Source organism: Falco biarmicus, chromosome Z (genome assembly GCF_023638135.1).
Source record: "Falco biarmicus isolate bFalBia1 chromosome Z, bFalBia1.pri, whole genome shotgun sequence".
Classification (NCBI taxonomy): domain Eukaryota; kingdom Metazoa; phylum Chordata; class Aves; order Falconiformes; family Falconidae; genus Falco; species Falco biarmicus.
In genome coordinates, this window is record NC_079311.1 from 76,436,035 (window position 1) to 76,459,974 (window position 23,940).

Below are 23,940 nucleotides of genomic sequence, written 5' to 3' on the forward strand. Positions count from 1 at the left end.
CAGTGTGTAACGCCGCTGGACCTGGGCTGGGTTCATCCCGCAGGACAAACTGGCTTGTGGCATCCACACGCAGCGAGCCTGAACGTGAAACCACGCCGGCCTGCCCTGAGGACCATACTTTGGGGTCAAAGGCTGCGAATTCAGCTTACAATTGCAAAAAAATAATAAAAAAAAGGTCCGCCTGACCCTGGGCAGCAGCCGGGACCAGCTCTGAGCTCCATCCTAGCCATCGCGGGTGGGGGTGGGAAGGGGGTGCGTGAGGCTGTCAGTGCTGCCCAGCCGCAAGCGTGCGGGTCCTGAGGCAAGAGAGGCTGCTCATCGGGGCAAGCCTGGGTGGGCAACCCGCGATGGGCTCGGCGGCAGCGGCCCCTACCTGGGTAAAAGCCCCCTCCTCACCGCCCTGCGGGCCGGGAGCCACGCTGCCGTCAGGCACCCGACACTGCTGCAAAACGCGCCGCTCCCAGCACGACCTGCCGCAAAGCGGAAAAGCACACCCCCCCCCCCCCCCCCCCCTTTTCCACCCGCTTAAGTGAGCTCGGCTCCGTGGGCAGCTCGGTGGGCGGGGAGGGAAGGCGGCGCGGCCAATAGGAGCCTGGCGCTGGTACGCTCTGCCAATGGGAAGCGGTGCTCCGCGGCGCGCAGGGCGCGTGGTGCCGCACGTGGTGACGGGGCTCACGCGTGCTTGTGCGGCGGCGGCCATGGCGGTGAGGCGGCGGCGGGGGCTGCGGGGAGAGGGGCGATCGGCGCCCCGCGGGCCTGTGGCGCTCCGGGTCGAGCCATGCTGTGTTCTCCTCGTAGGGCTCTCCGGAGGCGGCGGAGGAGGCGGCGCAGGACCGAGTCCCCGCCGCCCGGAGCGCGGCGCGGAGCGGGAAGAGGGCCGCACCGGCCGGGGCCGGAGCCCTGCAGCCGGTGAAGCTGAGCCGGGCCGAGCTCTACAAGCCACCGACCAGCGAGGAGCTGAGCCAGCTGAAGGAGACGGAGGATCTCTTCCACTCCAGCCTGCTTCGGCTGCAGGTTAGCCGGGAGGCCCGCCGGCCCGGCGAGCCGCCGTCGGCCGCGCTCTGCGCCTCTGGAGGCTGAGCTGCGGGTGGGGGCGACACGAGGCGGGGAGCAGCGGGACCCCGGATCGGAGCTTTCCAGGAGCCGTCTGGGGAAGGGACCCCGGGCCGTTGGCAGTCTCCTGAGCCCTCCTGACCCGGTAAATCCGGGCAGCGGCCGCTCCTCTGCAGGAGCCGGGCAGGGAGGGACAGAAAGCACAGGATTTACAAGGCACCCGCTGTATTACTGGTATTGCCACCGTAGTGCCTATTACCGTCCCGCGCCAGGCTCTGTGCCTCTTTTACACCATTAAAATTGAACTCCTCCAGCGTGTAACTGCAGTGTGGTGGAAGTGTGACCGTTGCATTCCTCGCTGCAGTAAGCTATTGCTTGCTGGGGTGAGGAAGTAAAACCACCATTGCACCTGTCTCCTGTCTTTGATCAGCTTCTGGATGGGACAGGAAGATATTCTTTTTTTTAATGTCCTGGGAAAGCCAGTTGTCTGTGTTAGGGAGAGGTCAGGCTGGTGGCTAGATGGCTCCTGGTGGTTGTAATGTTGCTGATTTTTATGAGAGGTAGCTTTGGTCTCCTGGCTGCCCACTGTTAGCAGGATCTCTAGGGCCTGATCTCGTGGTGTGAACCTGCAGGGTTGTTTCCTGGAGCTGATACTCTGTCATACAAAAAACCTTTTGGAGAGCTATGCTTGTATGAATCACACCACTGTTTGTGGCTGAGCCTCACACAGAAGCAGGTGGGATGGAGTTGATTGCTATCCAGTACTTCACAGGAGACGGCAGGAGTGCATTATCCTTCTGCCCATGGGCTGTCTGGACTCCCAGCTTCAGGCAGGGTTTGCAGAGAGATGCTGTTGTGTTCCTCAGCTCACCTACCGCCCTTTTCACTAGGCTTGTGGTTGGTGCTGGAGGACAAGGTTTTTGTGGTTTAACCCCAGTGGGTAACCAACTACCATGCAGCTGCTCACTTACCTTCCCTGCTCCCCTGGTGGGATGGGGAGGAGAACTGGGGGAAAAAGGTAAAAGTCGTGTGTTGAGATAAGAACAATTTAATAATTGAAATAAAATGAACTGTAATAATAATAACAACATTTTTGATGAAAAGGAGAGAGTTGGAAATAGGAGTAAAATCCAAAAGGAAAGAAAAAAAAAAAAAGTGATGCGCAATACAATTACTTGCTGCCCACTGACTGATGCCCAGCCAGTCCGTGAACAGCAATGGCAAAACCCCGGCCAGCTCCTCCAGTTTGTATACTGAGTGTGACGTTTTGTGTTATGGAATATCCCTTTGGCTAGTTGGGGTCAGCTGTCCTGGCTGTGTCCCCTCTCAGTTTCCCGTGCCACTGCAGCCATCTCACTGGCAGGGCCTGAGAAATTGAAAAGTCCTTGATTTAGGATAAATATATATATATATATATATATATATATATATATATATATAAAAAACCTGAAACCATCAGTGTGTTAACATCATTCTCACTCCAAATCCAAAACAGCACTGCACCAGCTACTGAGAAGATTATCCTCCCTGAAACCAGAACAAAAGTGAAGGGCAGGAGCAATTCCGGGTTGCATCTGTCTTTGATGGTCCCCTTTTCCCCTACAGATCGAAGAGCTTCTTAAGGAGGTGACACTGAAGGAGACAAAGAAGAAGAAGATTGATGCCTTCCTCCACGAAATTAACAGCCTGCTGAGGACCATCCCAGAGACCCCAGATACTGAAGTATGTTCTAGAGGGATGGAGGAGGTGGCAAGACCCCTGTATGGAGCAGGCTCTGCTGCTGCTGTGCAAGCAGTGGTCCTCATGGACTCTGTCCCTTGGAGACTGAAAAAATATTACCTTGCTTTATCTTGGAGGGGAGAAGGGAACACTCCATCTTTAAGCCCTGGGTGCAGGTGCCTGCAGCTGTGTGGGGAGAGGAGTCCTGGTCCCTGCACATCTGCTCTTGGGTTGGTGATGCTTAGAGCATTTCATGTGTCCCATCTGTTCCCAGCTCACTGACCAGGCATGGCTCCCCAAGGGCGTGAAGGTCCCATTCCTGCAGGTGCCGTTCAATGTGAAGGGGAGGTTCCGCTTTGTGCCCCCAACTGAGATGAAGGTGGTGGGCAGCTACCTGCTGGGCACCTGCATTAAGCCGGAGGTCAATGTGGATGTAGCAGTGACCATGCCACGGGTGAGTCTAGATGTGATTGCTCCTGAGTGGCCTGGTGCCTGGTTGAGCCCTTTCCCCTTCTGTCCCACATGGTCCCTGCCCTGTCCTCTCCATTCCTGAGTGAGGTTACAGCATCTGGACATGCAGTGTGGTGATTCCCATGAGGAGCTGGGAAGTGTGGTCTTACCACTTGCTCTATCAGAGCTTGCAGCTGCTTTGATTGTAGTTACTCCTGAGGCTATTCATTCTCTCTGCCTGGGCTGAACCTCTTCCACATTGCCGGGGAGATAGATGCTGTTCTGCTTTGTACCTCATTGCACTTTTGCCCCAGCTTACAAGACTGTTACAGGCAGGGTGATGTTTGCAGGCTGTTGCTACCCTATAGCTCCCTCCACTTGCTCTCCAGACTTGCTTTAAGAGGGTTTGAGATGAAGTGACACCCCATTTAGCTGCATGGCTCTGCTGTCTCCTGTGATCCTAGGGCCTGTTGAGCTAGCAGCAGCATAGTGCTCCTGTCTGACTTGGAGTTCCATGGGCCTGTAGCCACATGGCTGAGATAGGGCTGCCTGTGGGACCAGGGAGATCAGTGCATGGTGTAGTGCCTTGGGCTGAACTGAGCTTTGCAGGCGAGTAAGGTGGGATTGCCCTGTCTCTCTTTCCAGGAAATCTTCCAGGATAAAGATAACCTGAATCAGCGCTACCACCGGAAGAGAGCTCTGTACCTGGCCCATATTGCCCAGCACTTCTCCAAAGAGAAGCTCTTTGGCAGTGTGAAGTTCGCCTACATGAACAGTAACCATCTCAAGCCCATCCTGCTCCTGAGGCCTCAAGGTAGTACTTGAGCCTTGCTCTTGTGGGGGATGTGAGTAGGTACTGGTTATGGGGGGAGGGTGGTGTTCATCTCATACCAGGTAACAGGCCCTTAGGAAAGGGGTCAGTCTGGGGCTGTCATCTCCATTGATAAATTTTTGAGCTTTGATGCTCCCAGTTGTCATCTCCCTCCACACAAAGCCTAGTCCTAAAGGTCTCTTCCCAGTCACCCTCTGCAGCTTAGCTGGACTCCCCAGCTTTGGCCTTGCTGGCTGGCACACCCTGTAGGTACTGTATGTACCCTGTGGGAGTAAAGCAGACTGTACAAAAACACGTCCTTCCTCCCTGCTCTCCCCAGTCCTGTTCCCGCCCTTGTATTGGCTTCCCCAGTCAGCTGTGTGCGGCCTGGCTTTTGTCTGAGATGAGATGGCGTGCACTGACTGCTGGGTGCTGCTTGTTTCTGCAGATCTCGGGTGATAGCTTTTTGGGTCTGGGACAGACGGTGGCATGGCAAGGCCAAGACAGGCAGGAGAGTGCTGGGGTAACAAGCTAGCTAGTGGGGATGAAGATGAGACTTGGACATGAGCAATGTGACCTCAGGGTTACTCTTGGCTCTGGGAGCCATTCTGTGGTCAGTCTGTGCTCTGAAGTGATTTCCACTGCTGCTGAGCTCTGCTGAGAAGGAGCTTTTTCTTTCCCCAAGCTGGGGATGATTCCTTTTTTCTCAAGTTAGTCTCTGAATATCTCTTGCTCCTGCATACCTGCCTTCTGGTGCTTACAGGCAAGGATGAGAAGATGGTCACTGTCCGACTCCTTGCCTGTCCTGCCCCGGGTCTCTTCAAACCCAGCCGCTTCTATCCCAGCAAGAACAATGTTCGGACAGCCTGGTTCATGGAGCAGAGCACCCCCAGAGAAGGTAGGGCTTGGGGCTGGGGGAACATAAGGCTGCTCAGTTCAGCCAGAGACTGCACTCAGTACCTGGAGGTGGGTTCACTGCAGCCCTCTTCTGTGAACAGAAAGTTTGTGGTTGGGTCCAATGTGCCATCGTCTCCCCACACAGGAGCCACTGAGCCCCCGACTCCACACTACAACAACTCCATCCTCTGTGACACAGTGCTGGTGTCCCACCTGCACTTCTTGTCTAGTGCAACCACTGACTTCCCAGGCATGAAGGATGGGCTGGCCCTTCTTAAAGTTTGGCTGAACCAGCGGCAGCTCAGCAAGGTATGTCATGTGCGAGGGGACAGGGCAGACTCTGCTATCTGGCTAACCTGCCTTTGGCCTGTTTCCCTTCCTAGGGGTGGGAAGGTGTGGTGATTTGATCCTGGTGGGTGGTGTGGTGGACTTGTGACTGATTTGAGCTGTGTTAGGTTTCAAGGAGCTCCATCCTGCCCTGTGGGTTGCAGTGAGTCTGTGTGTACTAGCCAATCATGTTTCTTGGAGATCTGAAATGATGTAGTGGGAGTTTTGCAGTGGCGGGGGGTGGGAGTGTGTTTGGGAATTTATCCCATTTCCCAAAGAACTTTCAGGTGTTGCCTTCCTGCGATGGGATCCATATCTCTGTTTATTGTACGTGGCTTTGCCTCAGTATCTTCCTGGCAGGGCTGGAGCTTGGGGCTGCCCAGCTGGTGATGACAGAGGCCAGAAGCAGTCGTGTGGGGTGGGCTCTGGGGCTCATGATGCCTCATTGAGCTCATGTTGACTCAGCCCTCTGTTTTCACAGGGCTTGGGGTGCTTCAGTGGCTTCTTGGTTTCCATGCTGGTTGCCTACCTCCTGATGAAACGCAAGATTGTCAAGATGATGAGTGGGTATCAGGTGCTGAGGAGCACCCTGCAGTTCCTGGGTGAGTTTCTAGAGGCCTCTCTGGGCAGGGAAAGGCTGGTGTCAGCAGAGTGTCTGTACAAAGCCTGAACCATGGGGAAGCGGGAACTGTGGCTTTTCTTTCTGATGTTGAGACTTTGTGGGTGGAATGGACAGGAGGGGATGAGGCAGGAGAGCAGGGCTGGATGGAGCGGCTTGCAGAGGAGAGGGTAAGTCCCATGACGAGTTGGAGGCCAGCATTGCATCATAGCACTCTTAACGCTGCGAGACTACCGTGGTACCAGTACATAGTTGTACTACTGTCATGAGCTGGGGAGATGTGGATGGTGGTGTGACTTGTCCCTTCCTGTCTGCCCACAGCCACCACTGACCTGAGTGTGATGGGGATCAGCCTAGTGAAGGATGTGGACGCCTCCCTGGTGAGCAGCCCTCCGTGGGGTCTTGTTCCTGTGTCTGCCTGTGCTGCCAGCACTGCCCAGGCAGGGATGTGCTTCTTGCAGTGGCGTCAGATGGCAACACGGTGGTGCTGCCCTTGTGTCTGTGCTGCACTGTGGCACTAAGGACTGTTGTTTGCTCTTCCAGCCTGTCCTGGATGACTTCCACCAGGCATTTGAAGTGGTTTTTGTGGATCCCTCTGGGCTGGTGAACCTCTGTGCTGATATGACTGCTAGCAAATACCACCAGGTACTGAGCAGGTTGTGATGGCATCCTGAGATGCTGTCTTAGGAGTGAGCTGAGGTGGGCAGAAGGTGGTTAGACATCTTGGAGGAGGACGCTGGATGTGGGAAGGGGGTGCATTGTTGCTTTTTAAGCTTTTTAACATCCATCTCTAGCTCTGAAGCTTGGAAGTGTATTTTAAGATTTGGGTGTACTGCTGCCTTACCTGTCCTGGTTGAATAATAGCGGAGAGTTGTTCTTTGCAGCACCTCTGGGTTAAGCCAAACAGCTGTTTAGCAGACGTAACTGTTCTGGGGCAGAAAAAAACCCATGCTGATGGCAGGGAGATCATGGAGGGACTGTTTGGCCAGCAGTGACAGCTGTTGGTGACTTGGCTTCATGTTGAGGACAGAGGCTGTCTGGAATCAGGGGTCTGCTGCTGGTGACCATGGAGCTGGGGTGGTCATGGTTGCTGGGGGAGCATTGGTGACAACTACTGGAGGGATTTACTTTCCTTTCCCCACTCCTATTCATGCTCTTGCTCTGTCCTGTCTGCTTATTCAGGTCCAATTTGAAGCCAAGCGCTCCATGGAGATTTTGGATGATCGGATGGTGGATGGCTTTCAGGTGCTGCTCATGACTGCGAAGCCCATGCTCAGAACCTTTGACCATGTCTTCCAGTGAGTCTTGCTGTGCCGATGGGGTGATGCTGAGGAGCCTGTTCAGAGAGGAGTGGCTGTTTCTGGCTTTGGACTGGGGTGGATTTGGACCTGCCTGGTGGGAGGTGGCCTGGAGGGCTAGCATTGAGATAGACACTGGTGCCTCTTGCGTTTGGCCATTCGCTTTTACTATTTAGATAGCCTCCCAGGAGGAGGAGGGCAATGCTTTTGCCTTTGGGAATAATGATTGTCCCAAGGACCAGTATAACCTGTGGTGTATCCTGAGATGCCGCAGTGCAGTGTTTTTTCTTGTAGCCCCCATCCTGGGCCAGGACCCTTAGCTCCCCACTTTATCCAGTCTCTAGCTTATCCCTTTCAGAAAGGATTTGTTGGCAGGGGTGGCTGACCAGCTTCTCTCCTTCTCCTGTAGCCTGAAGCATGTCTGCAAGCTGCAGGGTGCCTGCAAGAAGATGCAGCTGCTGAACGAGCTGATAGATCGGGGTGGGAACTACGTGGGTGCGGCCCTTCCCTTCATTGTCTCACTACTGGCCCGTGGGCTGGCTGGGAGAGCACTGCTGGTGGCTCACTCCTTGCCCCAGATCCCCGAGGTAATGCAGCTTGGCAATGACACTGTATCCTTCACAGCGAGGTCTTGTGTGTCCGTCATGGCTCTGCTGGGCATGGGGAGGGGTCTTTGCTCAGTGGGGAGAAGACAGGCCTGTTACCTTTGTGGGGAATGCAGGACCTGAGGCCCTCTACTGGGGTGTGGGTTGCAGCTGGGAGGCTTGGTCTAAGCAGAAGTCCTGACTGAGTAGTGGGGCAGGGTGAAGATAACTGGTTTTTTCACTGGAGAGACCTATTAAATGAGGATTTCTGTGTCTGTGCTCATCCGGGCACCTGAGAATATGTAGCAGGAGCGTTCATCTAGCTGCCCAGTATCCCAGCAGCCACTGCTCCAGCAGTGTTATCTCTCCTGGTGCTTCATTTTCCCACAGTGGCCGATTGATGCTGAGCCCCCAAAACACAAGGATGTTGGGCCTCTGACGTTTGGGCTCCTGTTTGTCCCTGGGTTTGCTGACAGCACGCTGGAGAAGGGACCACAGGCTGATCACCCTGAGGTGAGGGGAGCCCTGCTTGTGCTGAGTAGAGTGGAGCAGAGCTGGTGCCATGCTCTGGTTGCATATTGCTGTGAGGCTGGCTGACAGTCATGGTAGAGGTTTGGCTGGCTCAAGCCATGGGCTGACCCATGTCCCTGGCCTGGCTTGGCTAATGTCCCCCCACAGGCCTTGGACTTCCGCACCTTCTGGGGGGAGAAAGCAGAGCTGCGGCGGTTCCAGGATGGCAGCATCTGTGAGGCTGTGGTGTGGGAGGCTAACACTATTTCCCAGAAACGTCTCATTCCTGAGCAGATCATCAAGCACCTGCTGAAACTGTAAGTCATTCTGAGCAGCACCTGATTCTGGGGGACCTGCAGCTGTGTGTGGGTCACTGCTCTCTCCTGGCTTGTGCCATTTCCCTGGAAACCCCACTGCCAGCTTCATGCTTTGGGGGATGTTGTGGGTTGTTTTGGCTTTGTGAAATATGGAAGACATTTCACTTGTGGTCCTGACTCTGCGAGCTGGTTCATAAGAGAAGGTGGAGAGGGCAAGCACATGGTGTTGTAGCTTCTGTTGATGGTAATGCTAAGGGCAAAGTGGCAGCATGGTCCTGATCTTGCATGTAGATGCGATGTTGGGACACTTGATTGTCGGCAGAGCTGGAAGAGAAGCTGTTTGAATCTTGCAGGATGTTTCATTAAATCCTCTGAGACCCTGCAGTGATTCACAACACTGGGTCTCCCTACTGCATTGGAAAACCTCTCCATGGCAGTTTATAACTTCTGCCAAAAATGAGACCCTCTTGCACAGAACGAAGATGTTGCTTGGGCCTCTTGACTGCACGTTGATGGCTTTGGCTTTGAATCCTGTGAAGCTGCATGAGTTGCTGGACTGCTTTGGGTGGATAACTTGGGCATGGGAGTAATGCACACAGATTGGTCTTCTCACTGTGACCTTGCTGTATGGAGGGATTCCTTGTTCTTGGACTGACCCTTGCCTGTGGGTGCAGCATGCAGCGTCAGGGTGGATGGCTTGGCATGTTGTAGTTCTAATGCTCTGTTGTCCTCTTCCACATAGCCATGCGGACATTCCTGAATCCTCCATTTGCTACATGGGAGCCTTGTTGGAGTCTGTGATCAGGACTGGGAAAGAGGTATGGTTGCTTCCCCAGTGGGGCTGTGGGTTTCTCTGGGAAGGGTGGTATGGGGAGGGCTGTAGGGAGGGCGTTTTAGCTTTGTGGCCCTGAGGCAGCTGCGTGGGTCCCAATAGAAGGTAGTGAAGGTAAGGAAAATTCCTGCCTGCAGGTGCTTCAGTGGGCAGTGTGGTGCTCTCCTGGGATCTGTCAAGCCTTTCATGCTAACCAAGGCAGAGCCGTTGAAGTTCTCTTGCTCTGGCAGCCCCTACACCCATTTTCCCCTGCAAGCATCTTACTGGCCTCCTTTCTCTGCTTTTGTCCACTGTGTCCACATAGTCTGATGATACATCACTGTCCCACTGTGCTCCTCTGGCTGCACCTTTCAGGTCCTGTGTCTTTCAGGATATAGGCCAGGAAGTTCTGTGCCTTCATCCTAAAGGTACAGCTGGGAAACCCAGGAGAAGGGTTTTTCCTGTCATGGTGCAAAGTGTTTGGTTGTGCATGCCAAGCCCTACTTAATGCTCCAGCTGAATGTGCAGCTGAAAAGAAGTCATGTTGAGACAGAAAGGATGCATTTTGCAGGTTGGAAAATGTCCCTCTCCCTACTTCTCTCCAGCTTGTGAAACTGAAGCCTGGAGATGAGCCATGAGCTCTTCCACACAACTTTGCTGTTTTTTTGTAAAACTGGCTTTTCACTTGGTTGTTGGATGGAGGAGAAAATTGTTTCCTTTCCCTTTTTAAAGAGTAAAGGGGAGCAAATCTGATCGAAAGAGTCTTCTGAGCATGGACCAGTGCTTAGTCTGGGTGGAGCTCCATGCCAGATTTGGGATGAGATGCTAGTTTGTACAGCCTGTTGTGTGGTGGGGTAGCAAAATCTGTGCACTGTGTACCTGCAAACTATCCTGGGGTAATCAGGGCTGATAAACCCCATGCTGAGTGATGATGCACTTTCCTGGAGCCTGAAGGGTGTTTTGGAGTTGGACTGTTGCCAGTCCTCAAGGAACAAAGGAAAAACTCTGTTGTGCATGAGATGGTGGGTAGGGGTGTGTGTATCTGCTTCTTCAGCTCTTTGTGTGCAGGCACCCTGTGAAGTCTGTGGTGAGGGACGTGGGGGATGAGGGAAGATGGATGGTGCAGCCAGCTCTAGAGACAGGCAGGATGGGGACTTGTTCATGGCACACCCCGCAGAGGGTGCTGCTGCTCTGCCGGAAAGCCCAAGCTGGGCGGATGTGAGCAGGTTGGCTCGGCTGCATCTGAGCTGAATGGTTTGGTGTCTCTTATGTCTCCTTCTCCTGGTTCAGGCTCCTCTGCTGTGCTTTGGGGAGATGGAAGCAGCAAGGGCAGCAGGAGTTCTCCTTTTGGTGCTTCTCAGCTGCCCTCCCCAGGGTTCCTGTGATACTCTGGATATTTTCTGTCTTTGATTTTGCCGTGCTTCACAGCTCTGCCTTGGCTAAGGATGTGGTTGCTGTTTTGTGTTAACTGCTGCCTCTGTTGGCATCACAGTAACCGGTGGAGAGGCAGTAGCAGAGGTCTCACTTTGCTAGTATGTGATCTCTTTATTCCCAAATTGCTCTTGCCTTCTCTCTTCCTAGGGACATTGCTGGTAGTACAGCTCTTTGTGTTGTCTTAGTGTCTTGTGCAAGACATAATTTCACTTGCCAGTTGAAGTGCAGCCTTTAGGATGCCTGTGGCTGCTGAGTGCTGCAGACAATCTTGTCCTGATCTTCCCTCTCTCTCTTACCTTGCTGTTTTGCTGAGTGCTCCCTGGGGTGGCAGTGCCTCGCTCCTTGGAGCTTGGCTATGATGCCAGCGTGAGAGGGAGTCGAGGTGGATGCTCATGCATGGGTGAGGGAGGTGAATGGAGAGCCTCTCTGTGTGTCCACAGGCGTCAGGTCTGGGTGAGGAGGCCATGGTCAATGTTGTCTGCTCCTATGATGACCTGAGCCGCAAGCTTTGGAACCTGAAGGGGCTGCCGCTGACGGTGATGGCTGTGCAGGGTGTCCATCCAGCCTTCCGGTACACAGATGTGAGTGTCACTGCGCACAGCCTGTGCATGAGGGTCTGCAAGGAATGAGGGGGATACCCTGGGGTGACGGGGAAGAGAGAGAATTAGTCACCCTGCTTTTGCGGCTCCTGAGGGCCCTCAGGGCAGTGTGGTACCTGTTCTTTGCTGTCCTGTCCCTTGGGCTGGCTCTGCACAAGTTGGATAAGCCCTCTGTGTTGGAGGGCTTTGCTGGGGTGGGAGGTTTGGGGTGAGGGGGTGTGTGGTGCCCCAGGGTTTCTGCTCCTTGTTTGCAGCCCCTGCATGGCTGTTCTCTTCCAGGTCTTCCCTCCCATTCCCATGAAGCCGATTTATGACTTCCATACCCGAGTCAAGACTAAGCACTTGCTGCTTCCCTCGGAGGAGAAGCCCTGCCCAGCTTACATAGCTCCTTTGAGGAGTAAGTAGGGAGGGATGTGAGCAGGAGGCGATTTGGTGGGGGGAAGCGAAGGCAGGCAGCAATGCTGGCTTCATTACTGCTGTGTTGGTGTGCTGCAGGCAGGAGCAGAGCCCTGGCTTTTCCTGCTGTAACCTCTAGTCCCAGTCACCCCCGTTTCTGCATGAGGCTTACTGGCCTCCTGCTGTCACTCTTTCCCCAGTCATCTGCCACATGGAAGGCAGTGGCCAGTGGCCACAGGACAAAGAAGCCATCAAGCGCATCAAGGCGGCTTTCCACCTCCAGCTGGCTGAGCTCCTCCAGCAGCAGCACCAGCTGGTTTGCAGACCTGCGGTCACCCACACTGATGTGTACAAGGTAGGGGGACAATGGGGACCTTCTCCAGACCTGACTTGTTACTGAGGAGGCAGGGGGCTGTGGCAATGGTCCCACTAGATAAAAGTGGGATTTGGCAATTTGCATAGGAAAGAGCATGGTGAGACTGCAGTGATGCCTGGATGCTGCTGTTGTGTCCCTGAGGTGTAGCATAGCATGCTAGCCTGCTTATGCTACCACCAAGCCTGACTTCACCTTCTGCCATTTCAGGATGGCTATGTTTTCCGTCTCCAAGTAGCCTACCACCGGGAGCCCCTGATTCTGAAGGAAGTGGTCACCCCAGAAGGGATGCTGAAGTACCAGGACACAGAGGAGTCTCGGCAGCTGGAGCTGGAGACGTTACATCTACCCTATCTAACGAGCTCTCTGCATGGGTAGGGGAGGCAGCGGGTGCCTGGGGGCCAGGACACAGGATGTGGCTGGAAGCCAGCATGGAGGTGCCTTTGATGTTGGAGGGTGATGTTGGGGAGAGGAGGTCACTGTGGGAAGTAGCCCTTCAGCCCACCTTGTTGAGAGGCTCTGCAGGAGGATAGAGGGATGAATGTGGGTGGGAGCGGCACCATTTGTCCCTGTTGTCACATCCGAGGTCACTGGTTTAGGTAGACAAAGCCGCATGGTTAGAGAGGAGCATGTACCAGCATTTTCCCTTCATTCCTGCAAAGTCTCAACACCTCAGAGTACCCTGGGCTCGTGATGCTGTGCACATGTTTCTGGCAGGTTTTTACCCCTCTCTTGCTGAATGCCGAAAAGCTATTTTGGTCCTGGGATGTGTGGGTTGAGCAGTGGCTTGTCTCCCTCCTTGCAGGCTTCAACAGCAGTACCCTGTCTTTGGCAGCACTTGCCGGCTGGCCAAGCGCTGGGTCAGTGCCCAGCTCCTGAGCGACAACATTTCTGAGGAGTGTGTGGACCTCCTTGTGGCATTTCTGTTCCTCCACCCGGCCCCTTTCACACCGCCCAGGTGAGGATGAGGAACCTGGGCTGGCACCATGGGGATTTAGTGCTTTTTCTCTTTAGCTGGGATGGAGGAGGTATGGGATGCTGTTAGGGTAGGAGGTGCTGGGAGGGTGCACAGCAGAGAGCTTGAGGCCCCTGTGCTGCCAAAACGCTGTCTCAAGCCCTGTTGGGAGTGTCTGGCCAGAGGAGGTGAAGATGCTTGGTGCTATGGGGCTGTGGCTTACTCTACCCTGTGTGCTGCAGAGAAAGAGGTGAAGCAGGTATGATAGCACCAAGTGTCCTTGTGGCCTCTGGGTGCTGGTAGCACGACCACAGGGTGTCTTGTGATTTCTTGGGGACTGGTGGGGGGGCTTGTCCTGGGTGTGATGGCCAGGAGAAGCAGAGGCAGGGCTGTCTTGGGGCTACCAGCACATTGGGGCTCATGGGTTCCCCAGGAGGGATGTTACGGTGCTGCTGGGGCTCATGGGTTCCCCAGGAGGGATGTTACGGTGCTGCTGGTGCCTGCAGCCTGCACTCCTCTTGGAGGGGACTCTCGAGGGAAGGATGAGAGGTTGCCTGCTGAAAGCTGAAGAGAATAGCATGTGGGTACATAACCCCACAGGACCAGTTGCTTGCTGACCCCTGGCAGGTGGATGGGATGTGGCCTAGAGGGAGTGAAATGAAGTTAAAGAGAGTGGTTTTGCTTTATGTGGGGCCAAAAGGTTACTCTGCCCTGCCTGTGGGGTCTGGACAAGTATTTCCCCAAAGCAGCAGGAGTAACAGCCTGATGCCTAGAATGCTTTCCTGTCTCCTAAAGTATTCTGCTAGGAGGAGCCCCATCTTCCCAGCAATCTGCCTTTGGATGTGTGTTGTGTTGCAGGGGAAGAGAGACAGTGGGAACTTGGCTGGCGTTCAGAGCTGCAACAGAGATGGGAGCAGCCCTCTCTTCACCTCCTGCTTGCTCCAAGCCCAGGAGTCTGGGTGGGGAGAGCATCAGGAGATGGGTCATCCAAGGGCAATGTTTCACTTTCAGCTGGTTTCTTTTCCTTAAGGGGGGGAGGAACAAGGGGGAAAGAAATTCCGCAGGGATTCTGAGAAGGGGAAGTGCCTCATGTTTGTTGTGGACTTCCCTTTCTCACCATGGACATTGCTTCTTGGGCTGCATGTGGGTTGGGCATCACTAATTCAGGCCCAAGCACAGCCTCTCTTGCTGGCAGGAAAGCTCATGCCAGTGTTGAACTGTTTTGTCCTGCCTGTAGCTCTCCCCAGGTGGGGTTCCTGCGCTTCCTTGACTTGCTGGCAACCTTTGACTGGAAAAACAACCCTCTGATTGTCAACCTGAATGCTGGCCTCACAGGTGAGCAGGCAGCATGGAGAGATGTGGATGAGGGTCTTGAGCCCTTCTTGGTCAGCACCTGGCTCCAGGGTTCTTGGATACCTGGGGCAAGGAGATTTTCCACTCCTGTACTCCTGTGCTGCTGAGCTTAACTTGCCTTCAGGGTGGGTTTGGTTGTGGTATGGGTTTTTTTTCCCCACCTGCCTTTGAAGAGGTGGATCTCAGTGATGATGCTCTGCTGCTTCTGATCTTGCTGAAATCTGTGGCAATCGTGGGTGGTATTGGATGTCATGGTGTCTTTGAAGTCCTCTGCTCCTTCATAGCCAGCATTTTTGCTTGAGGCTTTGCCCTGGCTCTTGGGGACCAATCCTCTGGTTGTGCTGGGAGAGCAGTTGCGCTCTTGAATGGGAAGCTTCAAAGCCTCGTGCTGTGTGTCTGCTTTGAGAGGCCCACTTAGCCACTCAGGTCATGGGAATGATCTTTGCTAGTCCCCAGTTTCAGAATGTGCAAGGGAAAAGGGCTGCAGTCCTCAAGGCTTTGTTACCTTCTGAGCCTTGAGAATTTCCTAGTAAAGGTCTCTGGTTTCCAAAGGAGCACACCGGTACATCCGAGTGGACCTGTGGTCCTGCCTTCTTCCTTGTGTTTTGTCTGTTGGTCATCTTTTGGATACGTGCTGTCTATCCCCAGGAGCCATAAGAGACCATGGGATTGTCTTGGTGGTTGTGGGAGGTGGAAGGTGGCTTTAAAAGCTGGGTGTAGCTGATGTATAAGAAATGGTAAAGCTGCTTGAGGGTTTTGGAAATGGATATTTTTCTAACGTCCAGCTTTTTTTAACAAACTGAATGTGAATTAATTCTGGCTAAAGAGCTATTTTTTTCCTCACTTGAAGGTAAGGGGGGAAAAAGGCAGAAGACTCTGGTACAAACAAAAGTACAAACTCTGTTGTCAGCTTATAACAGGAGTTCCCAGCATACATTAGTCCCAGTGCCTGCCGTGTCTGGGCCTCCCTGGGTGGGTTTAGTGTAAAGGTCTTCTATTGCCCAGCATCTTGTCTCCAAAACTTCCCACAGGCAGATGCTGAGGGAAGTGTGAGAGCAGAGCAAGCTTGAAGCTGTGGAGCTCTGGTTGCTTGCAGACTGTGGGATCAGATGGTGGGAGAGGATAAAGTCTGTTGTACTACCCTTTTCTGGGTTGTGATACATGGGTGAGGAGGTTGGAGGGCAGTGGACAGGGCAGAGCATCTCATCTGTCTGCCTGCATTCTCCAGACGCTGACTACACAGAGATCAAGAACAAGTTTGTGGCTGCTCGCTCTCGCCTCCCTGTCATGTTCATCGCCACCCCCAAAGACCATGGGAGCTCCATGTGGACCCAAGAGCAACCCTCAGCACAGGTGAGCTGGGCCCTCTATCCTTACCCCGTGGTGACTGCTGGCTTGGGGCAGTTCCCTGCTCCTAGTGATGGAGTGATGAGCTCCTGATGGCCCTGTGAATGAATGGGGTCCCTGCCACACCCAGGACTGCCGTGTTTCAGCCTCTGGCTTTCTTCCCTCCCCAGATCCTGCAGCGTCTTCTTGTGCTGGCCTCAGAGTCTCTCCGTGTGCTGGAGAGGCAGCTCATGGACCCACTCAACAGGCAGGATGTGAAGGTAACACCCCGAGGCACCAGCAGAAGGGTTTTCAGGCTCTGGCAAAGTACACTGGTCTTTGGTGATGATCCCTGGGATGTATTAGTAGGATTCAGGCTGTGGCCATGTGTCCTGGGATGAAGAGCAGCAAGGATGGGAGCATGGAGGCTGGTGCCTTGCTGTGCTACCCTGCTTCTGGGGGACTCAACTGGGGGTGAAATATCATTGACTGGGACAAATTATTTTGTATTCTCTGATTTATTTATTTTTTTATGACAGCAACCCATGATGTTGCTGTGCCTAATCAGTTGCGTGTCTGTGGCTGGAGCAATGGCTCCTCTGGGAGACTGTAACTGTACAAATCTGGCTTGTGAATCTAATGAAGCCCAGGGTAGTGGAGGTTTTGGTCAGATGCTAACAGGCACTTTAGGAAGACGTTATTTTGGTTTCAGTGGAGGAGCAAGGCCGTGTAGTTTAACCATCTTCATTTTCTCAGTGATTTTGTGTTTTAAGTTAAAGCTTCTATTACTAAAATGAACCTGGGAGATGTAGACCTGTTTATTTGCTCTTTGAAGGGAGGTATGTATGTTCCGGAGAAGGGCTTGTTGGTGTACCAAGTAGTGACCTAAGCAGTTGAAGCTGAGAGGACTAAAAAAGCCTAACAGTGGTTAGATACGACAGTTTCACATCGGAAAACAACCCAAATCCACATATAGTGGATTTTTTTTCTGCCTAGGCAATATAAAATGGACTTATTGACATTGCTTTCAGTTCCTCTGCATTTTGTGCTGAAAGTATTACAGGGCTGAGACCTACTTGAAGTGGTAGCAGTGTGTGTTGCAGGGCTGTGAAGAGATGAGACATTGCATGAGATGTGCCCAGTGTGCTGCAGTCACAGTGTGAACCCAAGACTGAAATTCAAGAGGTGCAGTGTGAGCTGGGATTGGTTAGCTCCTGAAACGAGCTGTTGCCTGTCCATAGCGTCGTCCTGACCCACTGACTCAGCCTCCTTTGGTCCGCCTTCCCCCTGCCCTCCTTATGGCTATTGCAGTGGGATGCTTTCCCATCCTGAGGGTATCCCTCTGATCCATACCAGTGGCCTTCTAGGCCTGCGATGTTCCTTAGGGATAAACACGGGACACTGTTTCCAGGGCTGCTAATCTATTTGTAAGCAAAGCTTGATGGGGAGAGGAGGAAAAAGCCTTTCCAGTGCAACTTGGAGCTGCCTCCTCTTTCCATGTGTCGAAAAGGGTACTCTTGAGGTTTTTTTCCTTTGCATTTGGGTCACTTGGGGACATGCTCACTGTCATGCAGGTGCAGACATGGATTTGTGAGCTCTGTTTCTTTGCTTCCAGGGTACAATAAGCTATGGACTTGGTCAGCTGGGTGGGGAAGGGGGTCTACGTGGACCAGAGCTGGGATTTGGTGCTGATCACTGATGTTTGTGATGTGTGTTTTCCCCAGCTTAGCTATAAAAAGCTCAGAGCAGTGGGTTTTCTGCCAGCGCCAAGTTGGGCGGTGTCATGCGCTTCTGTTCATGTCTCTGCATCATTTATTCCACAGAAACGTATACATGGTTTTAAGTTTTTTCCATTTTAATACAGCTGCATCCACAGTGCCAGATCCTGCCTGTCCAAATATTTATGTGTCTGGGGTTGCTTCCCTCCATTACTGGCGCTTGCTCTTACTCTCTGTCTGCTTGATAGAAGGAGCTGCTGCCTTCCAGGGCAACGCCTGTTGGACATATGGGACCATCCTGTTATTACACAGCTCCTTCTGTCCCTGGGGTGTTGTTAGGCTCCTGTTAGCTTCTTGACTTCCCTCTTCGTTCTGGGACTCTGCCACATGTGGCCTGGTTACCTGTCTCAGCTTACTGTCTGTCCCTCTTTTGACTGCCTATCCTACTGTTGTGCAGTCAGGTGGGCTTCCTGGGGTCTGGTGAGGGCTGGAGAGCACCACCTTGGCCCCGTGGAAAGCTTTTCTCCAGGCACATCCCGAAGTCCTGGGGACAGTGGTTAGATTTTTCTGCTGACCTGGGAAACCAATAAGGTAGAAAGTGTAGTCCTTCTGGCTAGACATCTGATGTGGGTAGGGAGCAGCTCCCCTCTCTAAGGGTTGAGATTGCTGGACAGTTGGGCTGTAGTAATCCAGTGTGTCCTTTCTGGTGCAGTTTGGTGGTCCTGAGGACATTTAGCCTATCCACCAGGAGATGGCTGTGGAAGAACCACCTTGCCCTTGACACAGTCCTTGTTACAGCCTAAACCACTACAGGTTTGTAGTGGTGTGAGGGTCACATCCTTCTGATGTGAGCAGAGCCCGTGATGCAACGGGGATGTGGCTTAGCCCAGAGGGAGTGGGGTGGCCAGTATGGGCTGGAGTTCCCCATGTTTTTCCTGTGGCTGTTTTGGCAAACTGCTGGCATAATCTCACAACAATTCTCTTGGGTTTACTGGTTTTTAAGGAAAAGGGAGTAAAATGGAAGCAAGGACTTGGGAAGCCTCTCATCTCTCCTGCTTGCCTGTGTTCTATATTGAGTTGCACTGGTCTTTTCTCCCTGCAGTTGGTCTTCCGCCCTCCTTTGGACTTCTACGATGTCCTAATCCACCTGAATCCAAACCAGATTCCTCGGCATCTGGAGAGTGTGGACCGGCCACTAAAGTCATTTTCCCGAGGCGTGGTGAAGAACAGCACTTCTGTAAAGATCCTCTTTCCTGTGGTGGATTATGACCCTGTACAGTGCTACCTACAGGAGCTGAGAGTAAGCACGGCCCGCTGGGGAGGTGCAGGGGGCTACTTGCCTAAGGGGGAGCTGCCTTCTGACATTCAGGTTGCTTGCCATTGCAGGACCTAGCTGGTGACATTTTCATGCATTTTTCTTGGGATGGTCACTCCTTATGTACATCTGAAATTGCCTATTCAGCAGAAGACCTGGTGAATGCATGGAAATGGGAGTGCTGCTGATATGAGAATGACCTCAGATACAAAGCACCTGGAGCTTTTGCTGAGGACTTCTATGTTTCAGTGCAGAAGTATCTTTAGCCATTTTTGTCTAGGCAGTTAATTGACTTTTTGTGGCTTCTTGCACCAACTAGGGTGCATGATAGATGGTAGCTACCCATATTTTCTGTGGGATGTACAGGAATCCATAGCATGGTACCAGCAGGGCTCCTGCTGTTAGGCCAATGGTTGCATGAGCCATATTGCTCACAGGATGGCTCCTCTGTGTTGTTACATGCGTGATGGCAGGGGAGGAGGTGGTAATGTGGGTAACGAGAACATTAATATCCAGAGTCATCAACCCCATTCTCTTCCACTGTATGGCTGTGCAGAAGCCTCAGCAAGCTGGGGTGATATGCAAGATGCTGGGTGGCAGCAGTGATCCACACTGCATCTGGACAGCCGGTGCTTTGCAGGTGTGCAGCCTCTGTATCTTTGGCCTTTTCCAGCTTCACATGCACTAGCTGAGCTAAAAGTTAATGTACAGAGGTGGGGCTATGATGCCTTTTCTTCAAAAGCTGGCTTGACTTGGAAGTGCCATTGTCCCTTACTGCTCACAGCACTTCTGTGAGTGTCAGCACTGCTGTACGAATAGTAGGCTGGCTTTGGCAGGAAGGGTGCTGTGGAGGTCTGTGGCCTCATTTCCCACTCGGGGCAGAGCTGGCTTTGACATTAGAGCAGGTCGTGCAGAGCCTAGTCCTGTTGAATGTTGACTGTCTCCAGGGGTGGAGATTTCCCACCTCCCTGTCCCAGTATTAGGCCACGATTGTGAAAGCGGTGCGTTAATTGAAAGTCCAGTTCAGGCTGGAAGATACTGGGCCCTTTTAAGTTCAAGCTCCCCTTTCACCTTAACCCAGGTTGCTTAGGAGGTGGGCAAAGAAAACCCACGAGAATTTTTTGAAGGTTTCCTCACCCTGGGCACAGGCTTGTTGCCTCCCAAGCTGCCCGCCAGCTGTGCTGCGTCATGACCTCTGCCCATGAGAATCTGCTATGGCTTCACTAGAGCTTCCAGATCTAGCAAGATGCAAGCTCAGTCCTCCTGTCACCCACAGTAGGTTGGGACGGTCTTGGAGGCTGAGGAAGTGAGAGGCAGGGATGCTCACAAGGCCCCTCCAGATTGAGGTGATGTGATGTGGTTTAATACTAGGTGGCAATTAAGTATTACACAGCCACTTGCTCACTTGCCTCCCCCTTCAGCAGGCTGGGGATGAAAATTGGGGGGGAGGAAAGGTAAAAATCTAAGGTTGAAATAAGAACAACTTAATGATTGGGGAAAAAAAATGTAACAAAAAGGAAAGAGAAGGGGAAAGAAATAAAATCCAAAGGGAAGATTAAAAAAAACCAACCAAGTAATGCGCAATACAGTTGCTCATCACTCACTGGCTAGCAGGCCCTGGCCAGCTCCCCCCAGTTTATATACTGAGCATGACATCCCATGGTATGGAATATCCCTTTGGCTAGTTGGGGTCAGCTGTCCTGGCTGTGTCCCCACTGAATTTCCTGTGCCACTCCAGCCCTCTCGCTGACAGGGCCTGAGAAACTGAAAAGTCCTTGACTTTGCTTATATATATATAAAACCTAAAACCATTTGTGCTACCATCATTCTCACACCAAACCCAAAACACAGCACTGCACCAGCAACCGAGCACAAAATTAACTCTTATCTTGGCTGAAACCAGGATATGAGAAAAACCTCAAAACTGTCCCACAATTTCCCTGCGAGTAGTGCTGCTTCTTTAGCTGGAAGGACATGAAGGAGAGGGTGTTCAGGATATGCAAGAAAGAGGGGGAGAAGCACCCAGCACGACTTCTGAAAGGGAGCAGGAAGCACAGCGATTGGGAACCATTCTCTATTTCAGTGTCTTTTCTGGTGTCTGGATCAGAGGAGGAATATCAAGACCAGCCCTTCTCTTTTGTTCCCTAAATGATGAGGATTTAACCTGCTGCCGTGAAAACTCGACCGGGAGGCAAGGATGTGGGTAGGAAATGGAGCCTGAAATCCTTCTCTGCCCCATGCTGGAAGGGGGCTTTGGAGCTGAACAGAGCCTTTTAGCAGCTGCCAAGGTGCTGGAGGTGCCTGTATGCATGGGGCCAGAGCCTCTGTGTCTCTGAAGGAGTTGGGTCTAAGCAGCCCTCACGGAGACCTGGCAGGAGGCTGACTTCTTGCCCGAAGGGGGGCTAGAGACTGCTGGACGGGCTGATTGGGAGAGCAGGCGCCCTGGGGAGGCTGTTAACTGCTTGCAGCAAATCTGGCTGTATACTGAGGCAGTCAATCAGGAAACTTAACAGGTATTTTGCAATTTATAGGACTTTTTTATGTTTTTAGTCAGCGTGGTGTCAGCAAATGGCTCCGGAAGTGAAAGGTGCAGAAGAGACTTCCTTGGAAAGCAGCTTTGATTGTCCTTTAAAGAGTTACGACTTAATTTGTCTAGTCAATAGTGACATCCAAGCTGGCTGAATTTTTACTGCCTGTTTTCTCTAATACAGGTAATAATCAACTTGTAATAAGGTCTAGTAGAGTTACAAATTACAGCTGTCCTAAATCAAATATACTAACATCCCAATGAAGAAACATAGCTACAGACAAGGGTCACGTTGCCTTGTTGGAAGCAGCGTTGCATTCATTTAGTGTCTCTTGTGCTTTGATCTGAGGGTGCTCAGGAGGGAACAGAGCAGGAATTGGTCACAAGTTTCTGTAAAGAGTGAACTATGGCGTAGAGAGCCTGAAATCTGCCTCAGCAGCCCTGTCTGGGGGCTGCTCTTGAAGGTTCTGAGATTGGTATGACTGTGTTCCCTTGTGGTCCTTGTATTACAGCTATCTTGCAGTACCAGTTCACTTGTCTCTTGTAGCTTCTAGATCCGTAGCAAGCAGACCTGAAGGGACTGATGAATATCTCTTTCTGAGTAAACAGGTGTTTCTTCCCCTGGAAAAATCACAGAGGTGATGCTGCAGGTGCTCTCAGATAAGTCAGCAGTGTCCACCTGCGTTGGAGGGCCTTAAAAGCTGACCTTGCACTGCAGAGTAACCAGCAAGCAAGGTGGTGCCAAGCTGTCAGTAGAAACTACTCCATCAGAAATCATCTGGCTTTGTGTCTCTGTACAGATTTTGTTGCTTAAAGATGAAGACATGCATTGGTTTTGTGCTTTGACCTGGCTTTCATTGGTAGCCTCTCCAGTGCCCTTGAATTTCTCCTCCTCTTGACTTTTGCCACTCTGAGCAGTGTTCAGCTGCTCCTTGTCCTGCAGGCTGGGAGCCCTGGGTGTGACCCAAATGCAGTAAGAAGTCAGTGCCAGAAAGGAGTGTGGTATGAATCCTTACAAGAGATTTTGCATGAGAAGGCACTTGGACACAGAACTGGCTGACTTTGAGTCAGAGTAATTTGCTATCCCTTAGTAGCACAAACTACACAGTTAAGCAGCAAGGTTGTAACTGAGGCTGATAGTGCATGTGGGGTTTATAGCAATGAAGGAAGACATCTGCCATGCAGAGGTGCTGCGGGATTTTTTTTTTGTTTGTTTCTTTTCTGTGGGCAGAAAAAAATCTCCCCTTTTCTGAGCTTCCCTTGTGAAAAAGGGATTTAAATACCTGGGCATATTGACTGAGCTGAGAGGAGCAGAGTAGCATCTTCCTCATTGTCCTTGGCCCCGGACCCACTTTTCTCCTGTCCAACCTGTTTACTTCTGAGATGTACCTGTTCTCAAATCAAAAGGTTTAGCAAGGCAGGAGTGTTCTGGAGCTGAAGGATTGCTGCATGCTTTCCTGAGAGAGCCTAATCGGAGGACAGAATTAAAGGAGGGGGAGGTATTGAGCCCTGACTGCTTTAATTTTTTGTGCTCCAAGGAGATGTGCTGCAGGAGCTGGTCTGATTGAGTTGCTGTGGTGCCTGGGAGGCTCTGGGTAGAGATGAAAAGCTAGTTGTGGGATACAGACAGCAAATTCTTCAGTTCCAGGACAGGTTTGATAGAAAAGGCCTGTTCTGGGAGTCTGTCCAGATGAGAAGGCTTTGCAGACAGATATTTTTGAGAGAAGGCAGGTGCCAGACATCCTGCAGAGAGGGCTTCCCTGGAGCTTCAGCCCATCACCAGTCTCCCTGCTGCTTATGGTCACAAGCACCTCTGCAAGCAAACCCTGGGTTGGCTCCTGGCAGGGATTCTCCAGCAAGGCTAAATTAAGTGTCTTAAATGAGCGTCTCATTGCATCTCTGCCATGACTTTTGGTCTGTGTCACTGTGGCTGTTGAGCTGCAGAACCCCCAGCCATTTGTTAAGGATGTGGTGTGGGAAGGCTTGATCAGTGCAGCTTTTGCTCCGAGGTGGCTTGGCTGTTCTCCAGACTCAAGAGACTATCCGGAGGACACAGGACTTGTGGATGTGTTTGCCATGCCCATCTGCATGCATTCAGGAGCTCAGAAAGTCCCAAGCCCTGCGGTCCAGAGATGTTTTCTCATGGTGGGGAAAATACGATGAAGCTGCCTATGCCATGTCCATCTACATGTCTTAAAAGACCTAACGCTTTGTGCTTGGTTAGGTCATGAGGTCACTAGGTGTGAAATGCTCTCTTTCACTGAGGTTTAGCTTTCTTAGACTGCATGTGCCTGTGGAAGAGCTCGTGGCAGAGGAGCTGCCCATCTTGTACACAGGAGGTCTTTCCTGTGTGGATGAGCAGGAAAATGTTTCCTGCTTTACTGTAAACATCCTTCCCTCTGAAGTGATGTTTTGCATTTCTTGCACCTCCAAACAAGACCTATCCGGAAGACTTACAGCCTTTTCCTTTCTTCCTCCCATGGTGTAGGAATGTGTATCTTGCTACTGCATGTTAAGAAGGAATTAATGATACTAAAAATTCTCGGTC

At 52.2% G+C, this 23,940-nt stretch overlaps 1 protein-coding gene across 1 annotated transcript in view; it reads left to right on the top strand.

Annotated features, from left to right (window-relative positions):
* Positions 1-600: 600 nt before the first annotated feature.
* The window catches only part of NOL6 (nucleolar protein 6), a 29,003-nt gene continuing 5,663 nt past the window's right edge, over positions 601-23,940 (top strand). Inside the window, exons 1-24 of the mRNA XM_056325116.1 lie at positions 601-704; positions 799-1,014; positions 2,659-2,775; positions 3,047-3,226; positions 3,868-4,036; positions 4,797-4,931; positions 5,076-5,239; positions 5,739-5,859; positions 6,198-6,256; positions 6,420-6,521; positions 7,059-7,174; positions 7,584-7,761; positions 8,149-8,271; positions 8,437-8,585; positions 9,328-9,403; positions 11,271-11,411; positions 11,709-11,826; positions 12,026-12,180; positions 12,409-12,572; positions 13,004-13,156; positions 14,391-14,488; positions 15,735-15,859; positions 16,024-16,113; positions 18,653-18,850. Coding sequence (XP_056181091.1) covers positions 615-704; positions 799-1,014; positions 2,659-2,775; positions 3,047-3,226; positions 3,868-4,036; positions 4,797-4,931; positions 5,076-5,239; positions 5,739-5,859; positions 6,198-6,256; positions 6,420-6,521; positions 7,059-7,174; positions 7,584-7,761; positions 8,149-8,271; positions 8,437-8,585; positions 9,328-9,403; positions 11,271-11,411; positions 11,709-11,826; positions 12,026-12,180; positions 12,409-12,572; positions 13,004-13,156; positions 14,391-14,488; positions 15,735-15,859; positions 16,024-16,113; positions 18,653-18,850 — 3,237 coding nt within the window. The 5' untranslated portion in view covers positions 601-614. The remainder of the gene's footprint in view (positions 705-798; positions 1,015-2,658; positions 2,776-3,046; positions 3,227-3,867; positions 4,037-4,796; positions 4,932-5,075; positions 5,240-5,738; positions 5,860-6,197; positions 6,257-6,419; positions 6,522-7,058; positions 7,175-7,583; positions 7,762-8,148; positions 8,272-8,436; positions 8,586-9,327; positions 9,404-11,270; positions 11,412-11,708; positions 11,827-12,025; positions 12,181-12,408; positions 12,573-13,003; positions 13,157-14,390; positions 14,489-15,734; positions 15,860-16,023; positions 16,114-18,652; positions 18,851-23,940) is intronic.